Below are 14,856 nucleotides of genomic sequence, written 5' to 3'. Positions count from 1 at the left end.
GCCAACTTGACCGGCAACTCTGACTTGTTATTTAGTTTCCCCAGAGCACTGTCTCGCTTAATTAGCCAAAGAAATTTAAATACTAAAAAGGTAGATTAAAATAAGGAATAAAGGTTCTAACGCTATTAGCATTCTAACCGGTCAATTCGAACAACGTGATAATTACCTACTAGATACGAGAACAATACGAGATCTAATAGATACGTTATAGTTTAGTTCTCAACTAGTTATCGCTTGCAGTTCGATTCGAGATACGAATTGTCATTTCACGCTACAATTATTGTGACGTTTTGGGATATCCATTAGATATCTAAGTAATATCTTTAGCAAATCTTAAAGAGATCGTTCAAGAGGACATTCGGAATCATGACATGACTTTCTTGAATATCTCGTTATCGTTTCTGTTTCATATCTAGTGGATATCTAGTTGATATCTAGACCATTGTTCGAATTGGCCCGTACGAAATATCATTTGATATTTACCAGTCGCTTTTCGGTGAAGGAAAACATCGTGAGGAAACCGGACTAATCCCGACAAGGCCTAGTTTTCCCCTCTGGGTTGGACGGTCAGATGGCAGTCGCTTTCGTAAAAACTAGTGCCTACGCCAATACTTGGGATTAGTTGCCAAGCGGACCCCAGGCTCCCATGGAGCCGTGGCAAAATGCCGGGACAACGCGAGGAAGATGATGTTCGAATTGGCCCGTAATAACTTAATGTTAGGTATTTAGCTCCGCTAAGCGCAAATTCAATCTGTTTTTAATTAAGTGTTAACTACTTGTAATTTATGTTCGAAGAGTTTTAATTAGCTATGTTCCAGGTATAACTCATTGTTTATGTTCAAAGCATTAAATTACATCAGTGTCTGCTTATATAAGTGGGATACTTTCCACTATAGTTTATAATACACTAGCGACCCGCCCCGGCTTCGCACGGGTACTTCAACTAATTTACACAAAACCTTTACAAATTATACATATAAACCTTCCTCTTGAATCACTCTATATATAAAAAAAAACCGCATCAAAATCCGTTGCGTAGTTTTAAAGATCTAAGCATACATAGGGACAGGCGGACAGACAGCGGAAAGCGACTTTGTTTTATACTATGTAGTGATGATAGAGTTAATATAGTAACAGAACTACTAGGTATTTCTAAACTATAACTTGTTGAAAACAGCTCTAACAGTTTTGACGTAATATCCAGTTTAAATTTAAATTTACGAAGACATTGACACTTCAGAGATATTTTTATGGAGGGGGGGGGGGGGGGACTGTATGTATTAAGAAGCGGTCCTCCTCTATTGTCTTAAGACTTTAGTTTAAGGCCATATATTCCCTGAGCCAGAAGGCGAAAAATCTCCTTATATGATCATATTTTTCTAAGAGACGTTGATATTCGTAGACGTGGAAAAAATATATGTAGTTCTTGATTATATTATCTTTAATAACACAGCTTCCGATACACGAATTATGAAACTTCGCTCGATACAATTAATTCCCAAAGTAACCTGTAACTCGGACTTTTATGAAACTTTACTCGGAAACATTACTCGGTTATTTATTATGTGACACTAGTTATAAACAAAAAACCGGCCAAGTGCGAGTCAGACTCGCGCACGAAGGGTTACCTTGGCGCCTTACCACCAACATCGAAAAATAGAAAATCGTTATCTAAGCTGCCTTTTTAGCGCTCTTGTTCAAGCGACTGGGAGGCAGAAGTTTTTCTCTGGCCTTATTGCAACGCTTTATATTTCTTTTTTGGTTTCAGCAACATCACTAGTGACGTACGCTGGGGAGCGCTACGACTTCATCCTAGAAGCCAACAACGAGATAGACAATTACTGGATACGGTTCCGAGGCCTCATGGACTGCGACGAAGTGTAAGTATTTCAGACGAAGTATAAAGTGATAGATGTTCATTAATTACCTTCGCTGGGGAGCGCTACTTCATCCTAGATGCCAACAACGAGACAGACTACTAGAAACGTTTCCGAGGTATCATGGATTGCGACGAAGTGTAAGTATTTCAGACGAAGTATAAAGTGATAGATGTTCATTAATTACGTACGCTGGGGAGCGCTACTTCATCCTAGAAGCCAACGACGAGACTGGCAACTTCGAATACGCTTCCGAGGCCTCAATTCATGGACTGCATCGAAGTGTAAGTATTTATAATATAGATGGCGTTATACTTATACGTGTAGTGCAAAACATATGACCCCGTACAGCGCCATCTAGTTTAAACAGTGCAATTTTTGCTTAGACTACATCTGCCAATCAATAAATAATTTTGGGTAAAAATCATTTTTCAATATGTTTATTCATAGCCTTCCTAATATTCTATAGAATATAATTCAATAATAGGCGTCATCAGTTTTCATATCTGCTGGAACTTGTACGCCGACTTGTACGAAAGTACTCACGCAAGTGCCATAACTGAAAAAAAAAAGAATTGAAAAATAAATAACTTCGCGATTGAAATAAACAGTGCATAATTGTCTTCGGTTACCGCGATAGTTACTCATGAAATAAAACTATGAAAACGGATTATATCGCGTATATTGAATTTATAATACATCCCGACGTTTCGAACTCTTTACAGCGTTCGTGGTCAACGGGTGACTGAGGAAAAATTACAAAATGCAAAAATACCCACATACTAAAATAATGAACAATCATAGACTACAAACATAATTGTTTGCAAAGTGATAGGGTTCAATTTTGCATAATTCCTGACACCATTATGCCTTACAAAGGGTTAAAAAAACTACTAGCAGTGTATGTCACTTACTTTTAAGGTGACGTTCGGATATCAACTGCAGCTGCATTACTGTTGCGGCGTCCTTGTTGCCGCCGGTATGAGTCAATTTCCTTGATAAAATTAGTAACATTCGCCACTGCATTACTGCCGCGATTATGATTATGACGTTCATCAACTAAATTTAAGGAAATTGACAGATGCAGCGGCGGCAACAACGCAGTGCAACTTTGTAGGAAGTGTTAATCTAAGTAATAAATAAAATAATTCAAACAAAACAGGACAGGACAGTACAAGACTAGACAGGACAGGACAGGAAAGGACAGGACAGGAAAGGACAGGACAGAACAGGACAGGACAGGCAAGGACAGGACAGGCAAGGACAGGACAGGAAAGGACAGGACAGAACAGAACAGAACAGCACAGGACAGGACAGGACAGGACAGGATAGGACAGGACAGGACAGGACAGAACAGGACAAAAACTGAAAACTCACTAGATCACATGAATGAGGGGCTTATTCAGCTCGCGAAGCTTGTCGTTGTAGCACTGCACTCTGCACTCGTTGGTGAACGTTATATCGTCGTTGGTACACACCGGTGCGTACACACTGGGGCATTTGGCGCAGCCCACCTGGCTCAGTATCGTGTAATTGTCTTTCAGTGACGTTGATAGGGATATTAAGCAGAGTAGGTAACTGACTGGAAAAGAGTTGTTAAACTATGAAAACTTCATATGGGTTCATGGATTCATAAATTTACTTGCCCAAGAAAATCATGTCAGACATGTAATGCATGTACGTTATTGTAGATATATGTTGCTGCGTTTGGGTGAGGTCACTCACGAGATTCTCCCTGCATCTTCGAGCCTTACTTAGATTTAACAATTCGTTATGGGTTTAAAGCCACTTTAAAGATCCCTTACCCTGATTATTGCATGCGATATAAAGTGAAGGTCGTATTAAAACCAGTTCAAAACCATAACAAAATGTGAAATCTGATTCGAGCTCTTCGTACCTATACGTAGAGTTCAAATTAAGTTAAGACAGTAATTAGAATTCAAACATAATCAAACACAAAGGCCACATGCTTCGTACGCATAATTTCTGCAAAAAGCTTCGTCAAAAATAACCATTTTTAACTAACGTCCATCCCCACCCTCCACCAAGCCTGGCCCAAAAGTTCCCATTATGCTTGCAGCATTCCCACCTATGGCGATGGAAACTTGTTGGACCAGCCAAGATCCAGAGCGGGGATCATTACCCCTTTCTCGTCATTAAAATAAAGTGATTTTTATCTTTATTTAAGAACATCACAGTCATAGTTTTCCTCCTGGACAAATAACCGCAACATGTCAACGAGTTACAGTAAAAAGTTGAATCACCTATTTATTTTATGCAAATAGAAATAATTTCAACGTTAACTCACCCGCGGCAATCATTTTCGATTGTTTTGAATGCTTTTAGCAGCGCTCTAATAGCGTTTTAACACTAGCTTTCAGAGGCTCCATTCTCGACTCAATGTAACAAAAAATCAAACACATTTTTTAACTAAGTATGTGCATTTTGCTCGCTCTAACTTGCGACAGAAGAAGCCATCGCACCTACCTTGCTATAATAATGTGAGACCCCTAGCAGCTTGCATCCACATATCCATCCATCCATCTCATTCATTGCATTGGTGTGCTATCATTGGATTAAATAACCACCTAAGACGATGTGCCGGTGTACCAACCTTTTATTTGAAAAATTATAAATGACGAGATGCATCCCGAGGAGTTTTATGCGTAGGTATCTTCTCGGGATGTGGTAGGGTTAGAACTGGTGGTAGTTTTTGACATTCATAAACGCATATTGCGCTCCAAAATAGGCATAGCTGACGTGGGGGAGTAAATAGACCGCTAGGCTGAATTGGGACTGGGCGGGTCACGTCTGCCGCATGCATCCGGATAGGTGGGCTAGTATAGCCACCAAGTGGATGCCGCAAAAGAAGCGCGGACGTGGCAGGCCCAGACGGAGATGGCGGGACAACTTAGACACCTTCATCAGTAACCGGAAAAAGCACAACAGCGGGAGATGTGGAGATCAAGGGGAGAGGCCTTTGCCCAGCAGTGGTCCACTTTAACGGGCTATTAAAAAAAAATGTAAACAAGGTAAAATGTGGCACATACATCAAATGTATTGTACTGTAATGCATTATTGTATCTGAATATAGTCGTAGCACATTAGCCGACTGCTATCGGTGTAATTACCGGAACGGACTGATTGGATTTAGCCGCGATTGTAAAAGGCCGTTCACTGGAAATTCCTAAAAACAGACCAAAAATTTAAACAGCCAGGAGGATATTTCGAATTAAAAAAAACCGGACAAGTGCGAGTTGGACCCGGCCACCGAGGGTTCCGTACTTTTTAGTATTTGTTTTTATAGCGGCAACAGAAATACATCATCTGTGAAAATTTCAACTGTGTAGCTATCACGGTTCATGAGATACAACCTGGTGATGGATAGACGGGCAGATGGACAGACAGACGGACAGCGGAGTCTTAGTAGTTGGATTCCGTTTTTACCCTTTGGATAGGGAAAACTAAAAATCTGCTGATTTCTGTTGAGTTATGTCAGTAGTCAGTACCTACCTACATTTTGTTATTGCTTATTGATGTGCGCAAGATACACTAAGAATTCAGATTCGATAGTTTTATATGGTTTAGAACTATGGTTTTGACACGACCTGGAAGACCGCTCACGCTAATTGATTGAAAATATAATAGGTACTTGAAATTTAATAATCTATATTTAACTCCACTTTCACCAAACCAATTAAAATGAACACCATTTCTGATTTCCAATGTAACCAGTTATGAAACGACAAAATCACGACAATTTCAATTAACCGCATTTTCTTCAGTTAGCCTAGCCGTGTAGACGAACTATTAATTGCGCTGTCTTATCTGGTCTTTTGTCGACTATTTTGCGGGCTGGAGACTTTCAATGGCGACTAATGATGGGTAAGACGTTTACTAATGAGTTTAGTACCTCACTTGATATAAGAAGAAACCTCAGTGTGCGTTTAAATTCTAATTAAGTAAAAACTATACCTAAGTAAATTATTAGTATTAAAAAGATACGTTAAAGATACTCCATATTTTTGTAGGTAAGAAGTAGGTCTTTTGTAAAATAAAATTTACGTATTCCATCATTCATTTACATTTAATATAAAATTCTATACACAAATACATTACAGTCAGCATGGGATCGTGACGGCCAAAGTGGTCAAAAATTATCGTAACCCACCTTTGTTTCTATAGAAATAAGAATTACTGATACATTTGGCCAATATGGCCGTCATTATCTATTTGATGCTGACAATATATATTTCATATTTCATATATCTTTATTGCGATCATGTTCATTACAGAGGATGGTACAAAACATTTTGAAGTAGGTACATGATACCCCGTTAGGGCACTGCAACAATCTTAATACTAGGTACTAAACTATTTACAAATAATACATTATTGAACTAGGAAATTGCGAAATAAATTATGATAATTAACAACACTTTGGTTAAATGTCATTCATATTGCATAATTACTCATTTATAATTGTATATTTAATTCATAATAAATAATAACATGAAATAAAAATAAAAATATTATATTTATATTTAGTGGGTGGTGACCCTGCCCGTGAAGCCGATGGTCCTGGGTTCGAATCCCGATAAGGGCATCTATTTGTGTGATGTGTTCACAGATATTTGTTCCTGAGTCATGGATGTTTTCTAAGTATTTAAGTATTTGTTTAAGTATATATATCGTTGTCTGAGTACCCACAACACAAGCCTTCTTGAGCTTACGGTGGGACTTAGTCAATTTGTGTAAGAATGTCCCTATAATATTTATTTATTTATATATTTGTGTATAGAAGAGGCTTTATTGAATTGACTTAATAACTTCTAGCAAACATAGTTGAGGTAATAACATTAGACAACCCTACTCGTATTGAGACTAGTATGGGCTCCTTAAGAAGATTCGCATTGATAGAAAGTAAAATACTCAGAAACTTTTGATTAAATATGAATTGGTTTGAGTTATTTGATACATTGTCCTTAAAATTTTAGTATTACTCGTATTATTAAATATGAATTGGTTTGAAAATTATTTGATACATTGCTCTTGAAATTTTAGTATTATTAAACTTAGCTTTTCAACAGTAACTTATAAAGTTTCTTTTAGACGCATTGTGCCACATCATTTTCTCGCATTATCCCGGCATTTTGCCACGATGGGAGCCTGGGGCTCGCTTGACAACAAATCCTTTTACGCATTGTGCTACATAACTACATTTAATTATTTAGCCCCTCATTCGTAAAAATTAGCAAATCTGTAACATTTTAACAGTTCATGTTTATAGGTACAGAGTAGCTCTGTCACGTTTTTTTTTTTTAATTAGCCTATGTGTGCGTCCCACTGCTGGGCAAAGGCCTCCCCTCTCCCTTTCCAATCCTCCCTATGCTGGGCAAGATCCCGCCAATTCCGCTGGAACGCATCGAAATCGTCCCGCCATCTCTTTCTCGGTCTGCCTCTGCCACGACTACACTGGGGATGCCAGCTAGTGGCTATTTTGGCCCATCTGTCATCATGCATCCGGCAGGCATGTCCAGCCCAGTCCCACTTTAGCCTACGTTACGTTAAATATTTGTAGTTATTTTTTGGAAGTTAGACAAATTATTTTTAACGAATTGAAACTGTCGTGAGCACTAACATTAAGAGCTTATGATTTAATTAACTTTTTTTAGCCACTCGCGCGACATGTTTCGGACAGCCTAGTTCTCATTAAATTTAGCTTTATATTATTTTATTTAGAAATGTTAAATAAGGTAACAAAAATACGGTAAAACATATTTCTTCGATTACCTATATTTTGAATTAAGGCCAACCAAAAGAGACTCCCAGGAACTAAACAAAAATATTAAAATATTTTACAGCTGTAAAAAGTAATGAAATAAATTTATTTGTTTTTGTATATTTGACAGACGATTAATAACGCCATTTCGGATCATGTTACTCTTAAAAATCTTAGATTTAGGGTCGGTTGCACCAAACTGTTTGTCATCGTTAAAGAGTTCGAAAAATTTTATTGTATGGAAAGTTTCATAGTAAACCGCCCCGGTGCGCCAGTTGACGTTGATCAGTCAAGCGGATGGTGGTATTGGAAAATCATCCGTAATTTTATTCTGAAATAAACATGTAATGTTATCAAATCTTGCCCCCAGATTCACAAAAGCGAAGCAGGTGGCAGTTCTGCACTATGAAGGGGCTATGGAGTCTGAGCCCCCCGGAGACCCAACATGGGAGGAGCTGCATAACGAAGGATTGGTAAGAACTGTCACACATTCACAAGTATTAAACAGACCGCAGTTACGTACCTGCTTAAAAGAACTAGACTTATCATATAACTAGATATATTATAACAGAGCCCCCAGTGTAGTAAGTTGGAAGTAGTTACATAAGGAAGAATTGGTAAAACTGTCAAAGTTTTACAAAACTAAGCAAGGTAGCAGCTATTCACTAGATAAGGTTGCATGATGATTTGAATATCTTGCTCATGTCTCTATATACTTTTCTAACAACCTTTTTCTTCACCGAAAACAACTGGTTTTCAAATGAAATTTCGTATATAAATCCCAAATCTTCATTGATGCGAGCCGGGGCTTGAATCAACAACGTCACGGTTTACCAGCCTTACTGTGCCTACTTGAGCTGTATATTATTGTACTCATGTAATCTTAATCCCAAATCCCTATCAGCATCCACGTGTAAGACATAACGGGATATCATTTAATCTCCGTGCGGATTATCTGTCTGGCAAACGGCCAGCCGATGTTACGGGCGCGATAATACCACGCCTGTTTGATTCTGCCACGGCGGACGATTCTGGTTTAACATTTTGATAACGATTTGATCTTATTTTGACACGAACTTAAGTCATATGAACCTAGCTGCCGCCATGCAATCGAAATTACGCTATCATTTCTAATCCACATTCTGAAAATGAAATTTTACATGAACATTCAAAAAACGCGCTCTGTAATTATTGTATGGGAGCGGTTTTTTGGCGGCGGGTTTGTGTGACTCTTAATTCATTCATGAGGCAAGGAGCGTGAAATGCAAATGCAAATGCAAGCATGCAATGAGCGTGAGCGAGATCCCTTGTGAGACGACTCCAGTACCTCCACCATGAATTTTACGCGGCCTTAAACGGTCGCTTGCACCAATGTCAGTACGAGGGAGATGCATTTTGAGTTATTTTACGCAGTCGCTAGCGAATATGTCAGTGACAAGCTGCCTCTCACTCTGATTGGTGCACCGGCGCACGTTGACTCAAGATGGTATCGAAATAAGATTAATACAATATAGGTTATAAGTTCTCGCGGGCTTGGTTTTCGCAATTCGACGTCATAATAGTAATTATTTTGCGTGATGGGTTGTTGGCACTATTTTCGCTAACCCAACTCTTCCAAGAACCCTAGCTGAGCAGACCCTTGATGTTGCCGACGGCTTCTGGGAGAGACCCCGGCGATCCGAGATGTTGTGCCCGGTACTCTGCCATCCCTGGGCATTCGAGAATGACGGTGGTGGTTGTCTCTTCTGCCTCCATACATGCCCTGCAGAGGGGGCTATCTGTAGGGTTAATATTTAGTGGGGCGTGGGTTATGGCCCCAGTTAGAAGCCGGAGCTGTGGCCTCTTAAGCTGCTGCAGCCTTAGTGACAAACCGGGGTTGATTGTCGGGAGGGCTTCCTTCGTCTGCCTGCAAGTGCCTTAGGTTAGACCAGTATTCTTGGTGTTTTACCTTGGTGTTGTGTCGCAGCATGTTCCGAAGCCAGGCATATGGCAGAGGTAGAATTGGCTCAGGTCCTGCCACCTTCAATTCCGAGCCTCTCTCGCTAATATATCAGCTGCATCGTTACCTCGCGAGTTGCTGTGTCCTTTAATTCACTACAGAGAGAGAGATGAATACAATATCCAATGTTAAAATAGAATCGGCCTCGCAGTATTAGAAGTAGTGGAATAAGGGGTTACTACATCTATTAAATCACATTTTACAACCGGGTTTGTCGCGAATTTATTGTATTACCTTCGTTTACCGATGTTTCGACACAGGTTTCACTGGCGGCTAACTATGTCCCAGCAAAATGTCAAAACATAGATTTGTGTAACTACCGGACGAAAAATATGTATGTGGTGTGTGTGTGTGTGTGTGTGTGACATTTTGATGGCAGCTGCAGTTGCTGCTGCGGCGTTGACGCGGGCGCTGTCACTGTTAATGTTCTTAATAATATTAGTGACGGATTGAACGTTATATTCGTGGCAGTAATGTAGCAACAAACTTCAGTCATTTTACCAAGAAAATTGACAGTGACGGTGCCCGCGTAAATGCCGTATCCGCAGCAGTAATGCAGCTGCTTACCATCCAAATGTCGCCTTAACTTTTCGTTCCATGTAATATCAGGAAACCGTTACCAATTTATTTGCACGAAGATTGGGCTGTAGCGTAGCCGCGCGCGTCAGTTGACGTCTTTGGCGGCAAATATAACAAGCTCTTGCTGTTCGATAGAGAACGTTTCTAGAGGACAATTAGGTACAATCGGGGACATTCCCGGTGAACCACTTAAGAAAAAAATTACCTCGATCCTTACGAGCGAGCTAAACTCCGCCTCCCATAGTGATAGAGATGACCAATTACGATGCATTTAGGATTCTTTATGTTAATAAAGACAAGGGTCAAAACGGGTAATGAGACAAACAATAGGTAGTAAAGACAGTTTATTAGTTTTTGTCGTTTAGGCAGCTTCGCTTTCCCTTAAAGATAACCATGTAGGATGCATTTTGGATTCTTTATATTAGTGTGACGGTCGGCACAAAGCAGTTAACCTTTTTAATTCTACACCCACATTTTTAAGTACCATGCCATTTGATTCGTCCTCACTTTTATGATATCACCTGACCATCTGCAAGACGTTTAAATGATTTTTGCGAAGGTGGTTCACCGGGAATGTCCTAGATTGTACCTATCAATAATGTCTCGTTACCTGACATACCTTTAGCTTTGATACTAGGAATAGCTAGTAATACAAAGCAACCAATTCAATTGCCACGAGAGCTTTAGGTTCCGAGAAACTCAATGGAACTCAGTGTTCAAACTGCCTTAGGCTCAAATGTCGCGTGCCTTGATATCAGCTCTGACGTCGCCATACCTTGTGTATCTGACGTATTTAGTCCGCAGAACTAGATTACTATTGGGTTGTCTTAATAAAACAGTTGAACAATCCTCCGCGTGAAGAAAAAGAAAGATTTATTAGGCACGGTTACCACGTCAATCGAGTCTATACTTATAATATATTCAAATTCATTAAAATGTAGCTGCCACGTGGTACCACAAATTCGGTCGGACGCAGGAATCTGCCAACACAGGATTTGGCCGACCACTCTTTTTTACTGTCCTCAAAGGTATTCCACCATAAATACGAGTTTCATTCTATTTTTCGATGAGGTTTTTTTTTAATGAATTTGTGTACCATTTGCACAAAATTTGCCGAGTTAAGCCGTGGCCGACCAAGCGCAGTTGAAGCTACTAAAAGTCAGCTATCCCTACATAGTAGGTATTGGTAGGGTTTCATGCAGCCGGCCACCGGACTAGTATCATGAGTACCAGCTATAGAGGTTTCCCACTTATCCAGGTTTTACTGTATTATGTAATTTTAAAAATAAATATTTAAAAATTGAAATCAGGCAACAAGGCCCATATTACAAATTCCTTACATTCTAACATATATTTATATTTTATTGTTCAGCGGATCGTTAGGGTGAAGGGTGGCGTGACAAAATATTATACAATGTGTGCCACAGCTGTGCTCCGGCTCCATATTGAGGATTATTTCCTGGAAACTTGCGGCGACCTCATTGGTTGTTCGTTTTCTGACCTTTTCCTTTTTCTTTTTGAACTGCGAACGGTATATTGTCAAGTTTTACTCGCTGAACTTTCAACTTCAACAACAATAATTAACTTGGGAAAGTTGTATAGTTTTATTTAAAGAGGGGAAGAATATATAATAGATTTAAAAAGAGGAAACGTTGTGGAACGATGTTATTTAAATGTTTAATTTATGATACGTTCACCAGCTTGTATTCATTCATTCATTCATTTTGTAGAGTAAAATGTAATAGGATTCTAGTTAATAAGTTACATACATACAAGTTACATATATAATTATGTTGTCCTACGGTATCTAATAATAATGACAATGAGCATATCACTCCATAGATTAGGACACATTTTCTTAGATTTGTAATTTATTTTATAAGGAATATCTTAAAAGTGAACAAGATTTTCGGCTGAGTATTATCTTAGTTTTTCGGCTAGTTTAGCTATGGTTGTTCCATACCACCCTGTATGTATTACTTTCAATACTGTAACCGATAAGGGTGATAAAGTGGTATCAATCCACATTCCACCGTAATAACTCCTCACGCTCGTAAATTCACAATCTACTATAAAACAAAATTAGACATTTTCCGTCTCTGTCGCTCATTTATCTTTCCGCTTGACAGAAAAGGGACAGGGCGGGAGAATTTTCCAATTTCGTTCGAAGCTGTTTTTTGTGAGTAACTTTACTGATCCAGGGTGATCCTATGTAATTTTTTTGTTTTTCACTTCCTAAACTTTAAAAGCGGAGAACAGTAAATAGTAAACATTGACAACTTGCCTAAGATTCTTAAGTTTATCTTAAAATGAAAGGGGATGTAGTCACGTGACCGTTTTTCCATACACACGTAGGATTAACCACAGCTATATTTGGTTCCTCATTTCTAAAAAAAATCATTCTACTAATGAGGCATCATCGGCAAACATCTCTCTAAAAATGTATGTCTTTGGCTAAACAATTCGTTGCAATGACTACATTCGCGTTGATTGACGGATGGTCAGCTGGCGCAATTAGTAACGCATTGGACCAGCATGAATCCAAGGATGTGGGTTCGAGTCCCACGTTAACCAGAGTTTGATCATCTTCCTCGCGTTGTCCCGGCATTTTGCCACGGCTCCATGGGAGCCTGGGGTCCGCTTGGCAACTAATCCCAAGAATTGGCGTAGGCACTAGTTTTTACGAAAGCGACTGCCATCTGACCGTCCAACCCAGAGGGGAAACTAGGCCTTGTCGGGATAGTCCGGTTTCCTCACGATGTTTTCCTTCACCGAAAAGCGACTGGTAAATATCAAATGATATTTCGTACATAAGTTCCGAAAAACTCATTGGTACGAGCCGGGGTTTGAACCCGCGACCTCCGGATTGCAAGTTGCACGCTCTTACCGCTAGGCCACCAGCGCTCTCAACCAGAGTTTGATCATCGTTGATTTTTTCATTGTGATTCACATCTGTATTTATACAATTCATAAATTGTAATAATGTGGTACGTCCCACAATAAAAAAAGGAAAAATATTAACATTTAAACAATTCGTGTTTCTTTTTCTGTACATTGTTTTAACATCCATATAAAATATACAATAATGTCATGAAATTGTACTCAAGAGCAAGATTAAATCAAAAAGCGATCAGAGCCAGACACATTAAAATAAAATCAGAAATAAATGTAAACGAGCAATCGCATCAGGCAAACGACGTTCATTATCGACTATTCGCAATATGCACGATTTTGCTTCAATCCAAAACGTTTCTAATACTAAAAGCAATCTGTACCCGGTGTAAATTACATTCGATAGCGAGACGTGACGAACGCGTTTGTTTGTTGAAATCCTTAAGAGTCACGTGACGTACAATCGAAGTTACGCTCTTATTTTAAAACGACATGCATGCAGGAAACATAACATAGCATATTAAATATATTAATAACGGGTCACTCACGTGTTTTAAGTCGAAGCACGTGAGTGACCCGTTATTAATATATTTAATATGTCTGTGTCTCATGAAAGTTTTGTTATATAACATAGCATTTATTAAATATAATAATTAAAGATAGTTTATTATTTAAGTAGGCATATTACAATGCGCTTGTGAACGTCAAATAAAGTTACGCCGGCTCTAACCCTACACCTCTGACTCGAGAAAATTTAAATCCCCCCTCAATTGGACACATCTTTTCAAATCATTACATCTTATAATTAACATGCATTACGAGTATATAAATAAAAAATACAATTTAAATTACTATATAATTCATGCATGCAATGTAACATATTATTATGCTTACATAGGTTTAATAATCATTTTTATTATTCAATATTCATCAAAAATACTTCGCGTCTCTTGGTACTTACAGAATAATGTTACCGCTTTCAAAAACTTCAAAAAATTCAAAAAAATCGAAATTCAAAATTATTTATTTTATAAAAACATGGAGCCACCCGGTAAGCAAATGAATGCCTGTGTTGGGAGAGCTTTAACACAGAATAAACTTCCCTTTTAAACGTGCTCTCGGATGATATAACACGTTAATTTAGATACGAATGAAAAACCAGAATGCAACGTCAACAATAAAGTAAATCCGTTAACTACTCTGCAATAAAAACTAACACCCTGCATAATATCATGGAGTTAACACTGCGATCTAACCGAGCTAGGCTTAGCAGAGTACTACACTTAATCTGTACAGTCAGAAATAATAGTAGCTGATGAAACAACGCGCCAAATGTATCTGCCACCCTGGAGTACTCTTCCAAATAAATACATATTTCTGCAGTCCGCGTTCAAAAGTATTTTCACCACACCAGGAGCCGTAGCACGGTACGCTTATCACCATGCCTGTCACGTTCTAACAAGTATGTGAGTGCGAAAGTGACGGACTTAGTGATACGGGAAACCACCTAGTGTAGGTAGGTACTCGCAATGTTACATGTTAATACGACTAAAAAGTACTTAAGTTAAAATCAACTTGTGCAATGTTAATATCATAGTCGTTATTTTAGTTACATGTGAAGTTGATAATAAGCTAAAATACAGGCTAATAAGGACTGAAAAGACACTTCTAGGAAGGCCTAGAAGACACACACGAATATTAAACTTCACACAATCGGGAACATTAAT

The 14,856-nt window shown here is 38.7% G+C and overlaps 1 protein-coding gene across 1 annotated transcript in view; it reads left to right on the top strand.

The window, feature by feature from the left end:
- LOC134754793 (uncharacterized) overlaps positions 1-14,856 on the top strand; it is a 111,043-nt gene that overhangs the window by 89,114 nt on the left and 7,073 nt on the right. Inside the window, exons 8-9 of the mRNA XM_063691161.1 lie at positions 1,769-1,880; positions 8,030-8,132. Of these exons, the coding sequence (XP_063547231.1) occupies positions 1,769-1,880; positions 8,030-8,132 (215 nt within the window). The remainder of the gene's footprint in view (positions 1-1,768; positions 1,881-8,029; positions 8,133-14,856) is intronic.

The sequence above is a fragment of the Cydia strobilella genome, chromosome 2 (genome assembly GCF_947568885.1).
Source record: "Cydia strobilella chromosome 2, ilCydStro3.1, whole genome shotgun sequence".
Taxonomy (NCBI): Eukaryota; Metazoa; Arthropoda; class Insecta; order Lepidoptera; family Tortricidae; genus Cydia; species Cydia strobilella.
Note: the sequence above shows the minus strand (reverse complement) of the source record. Positions and strands in the feature narration are given on the sequence as shown.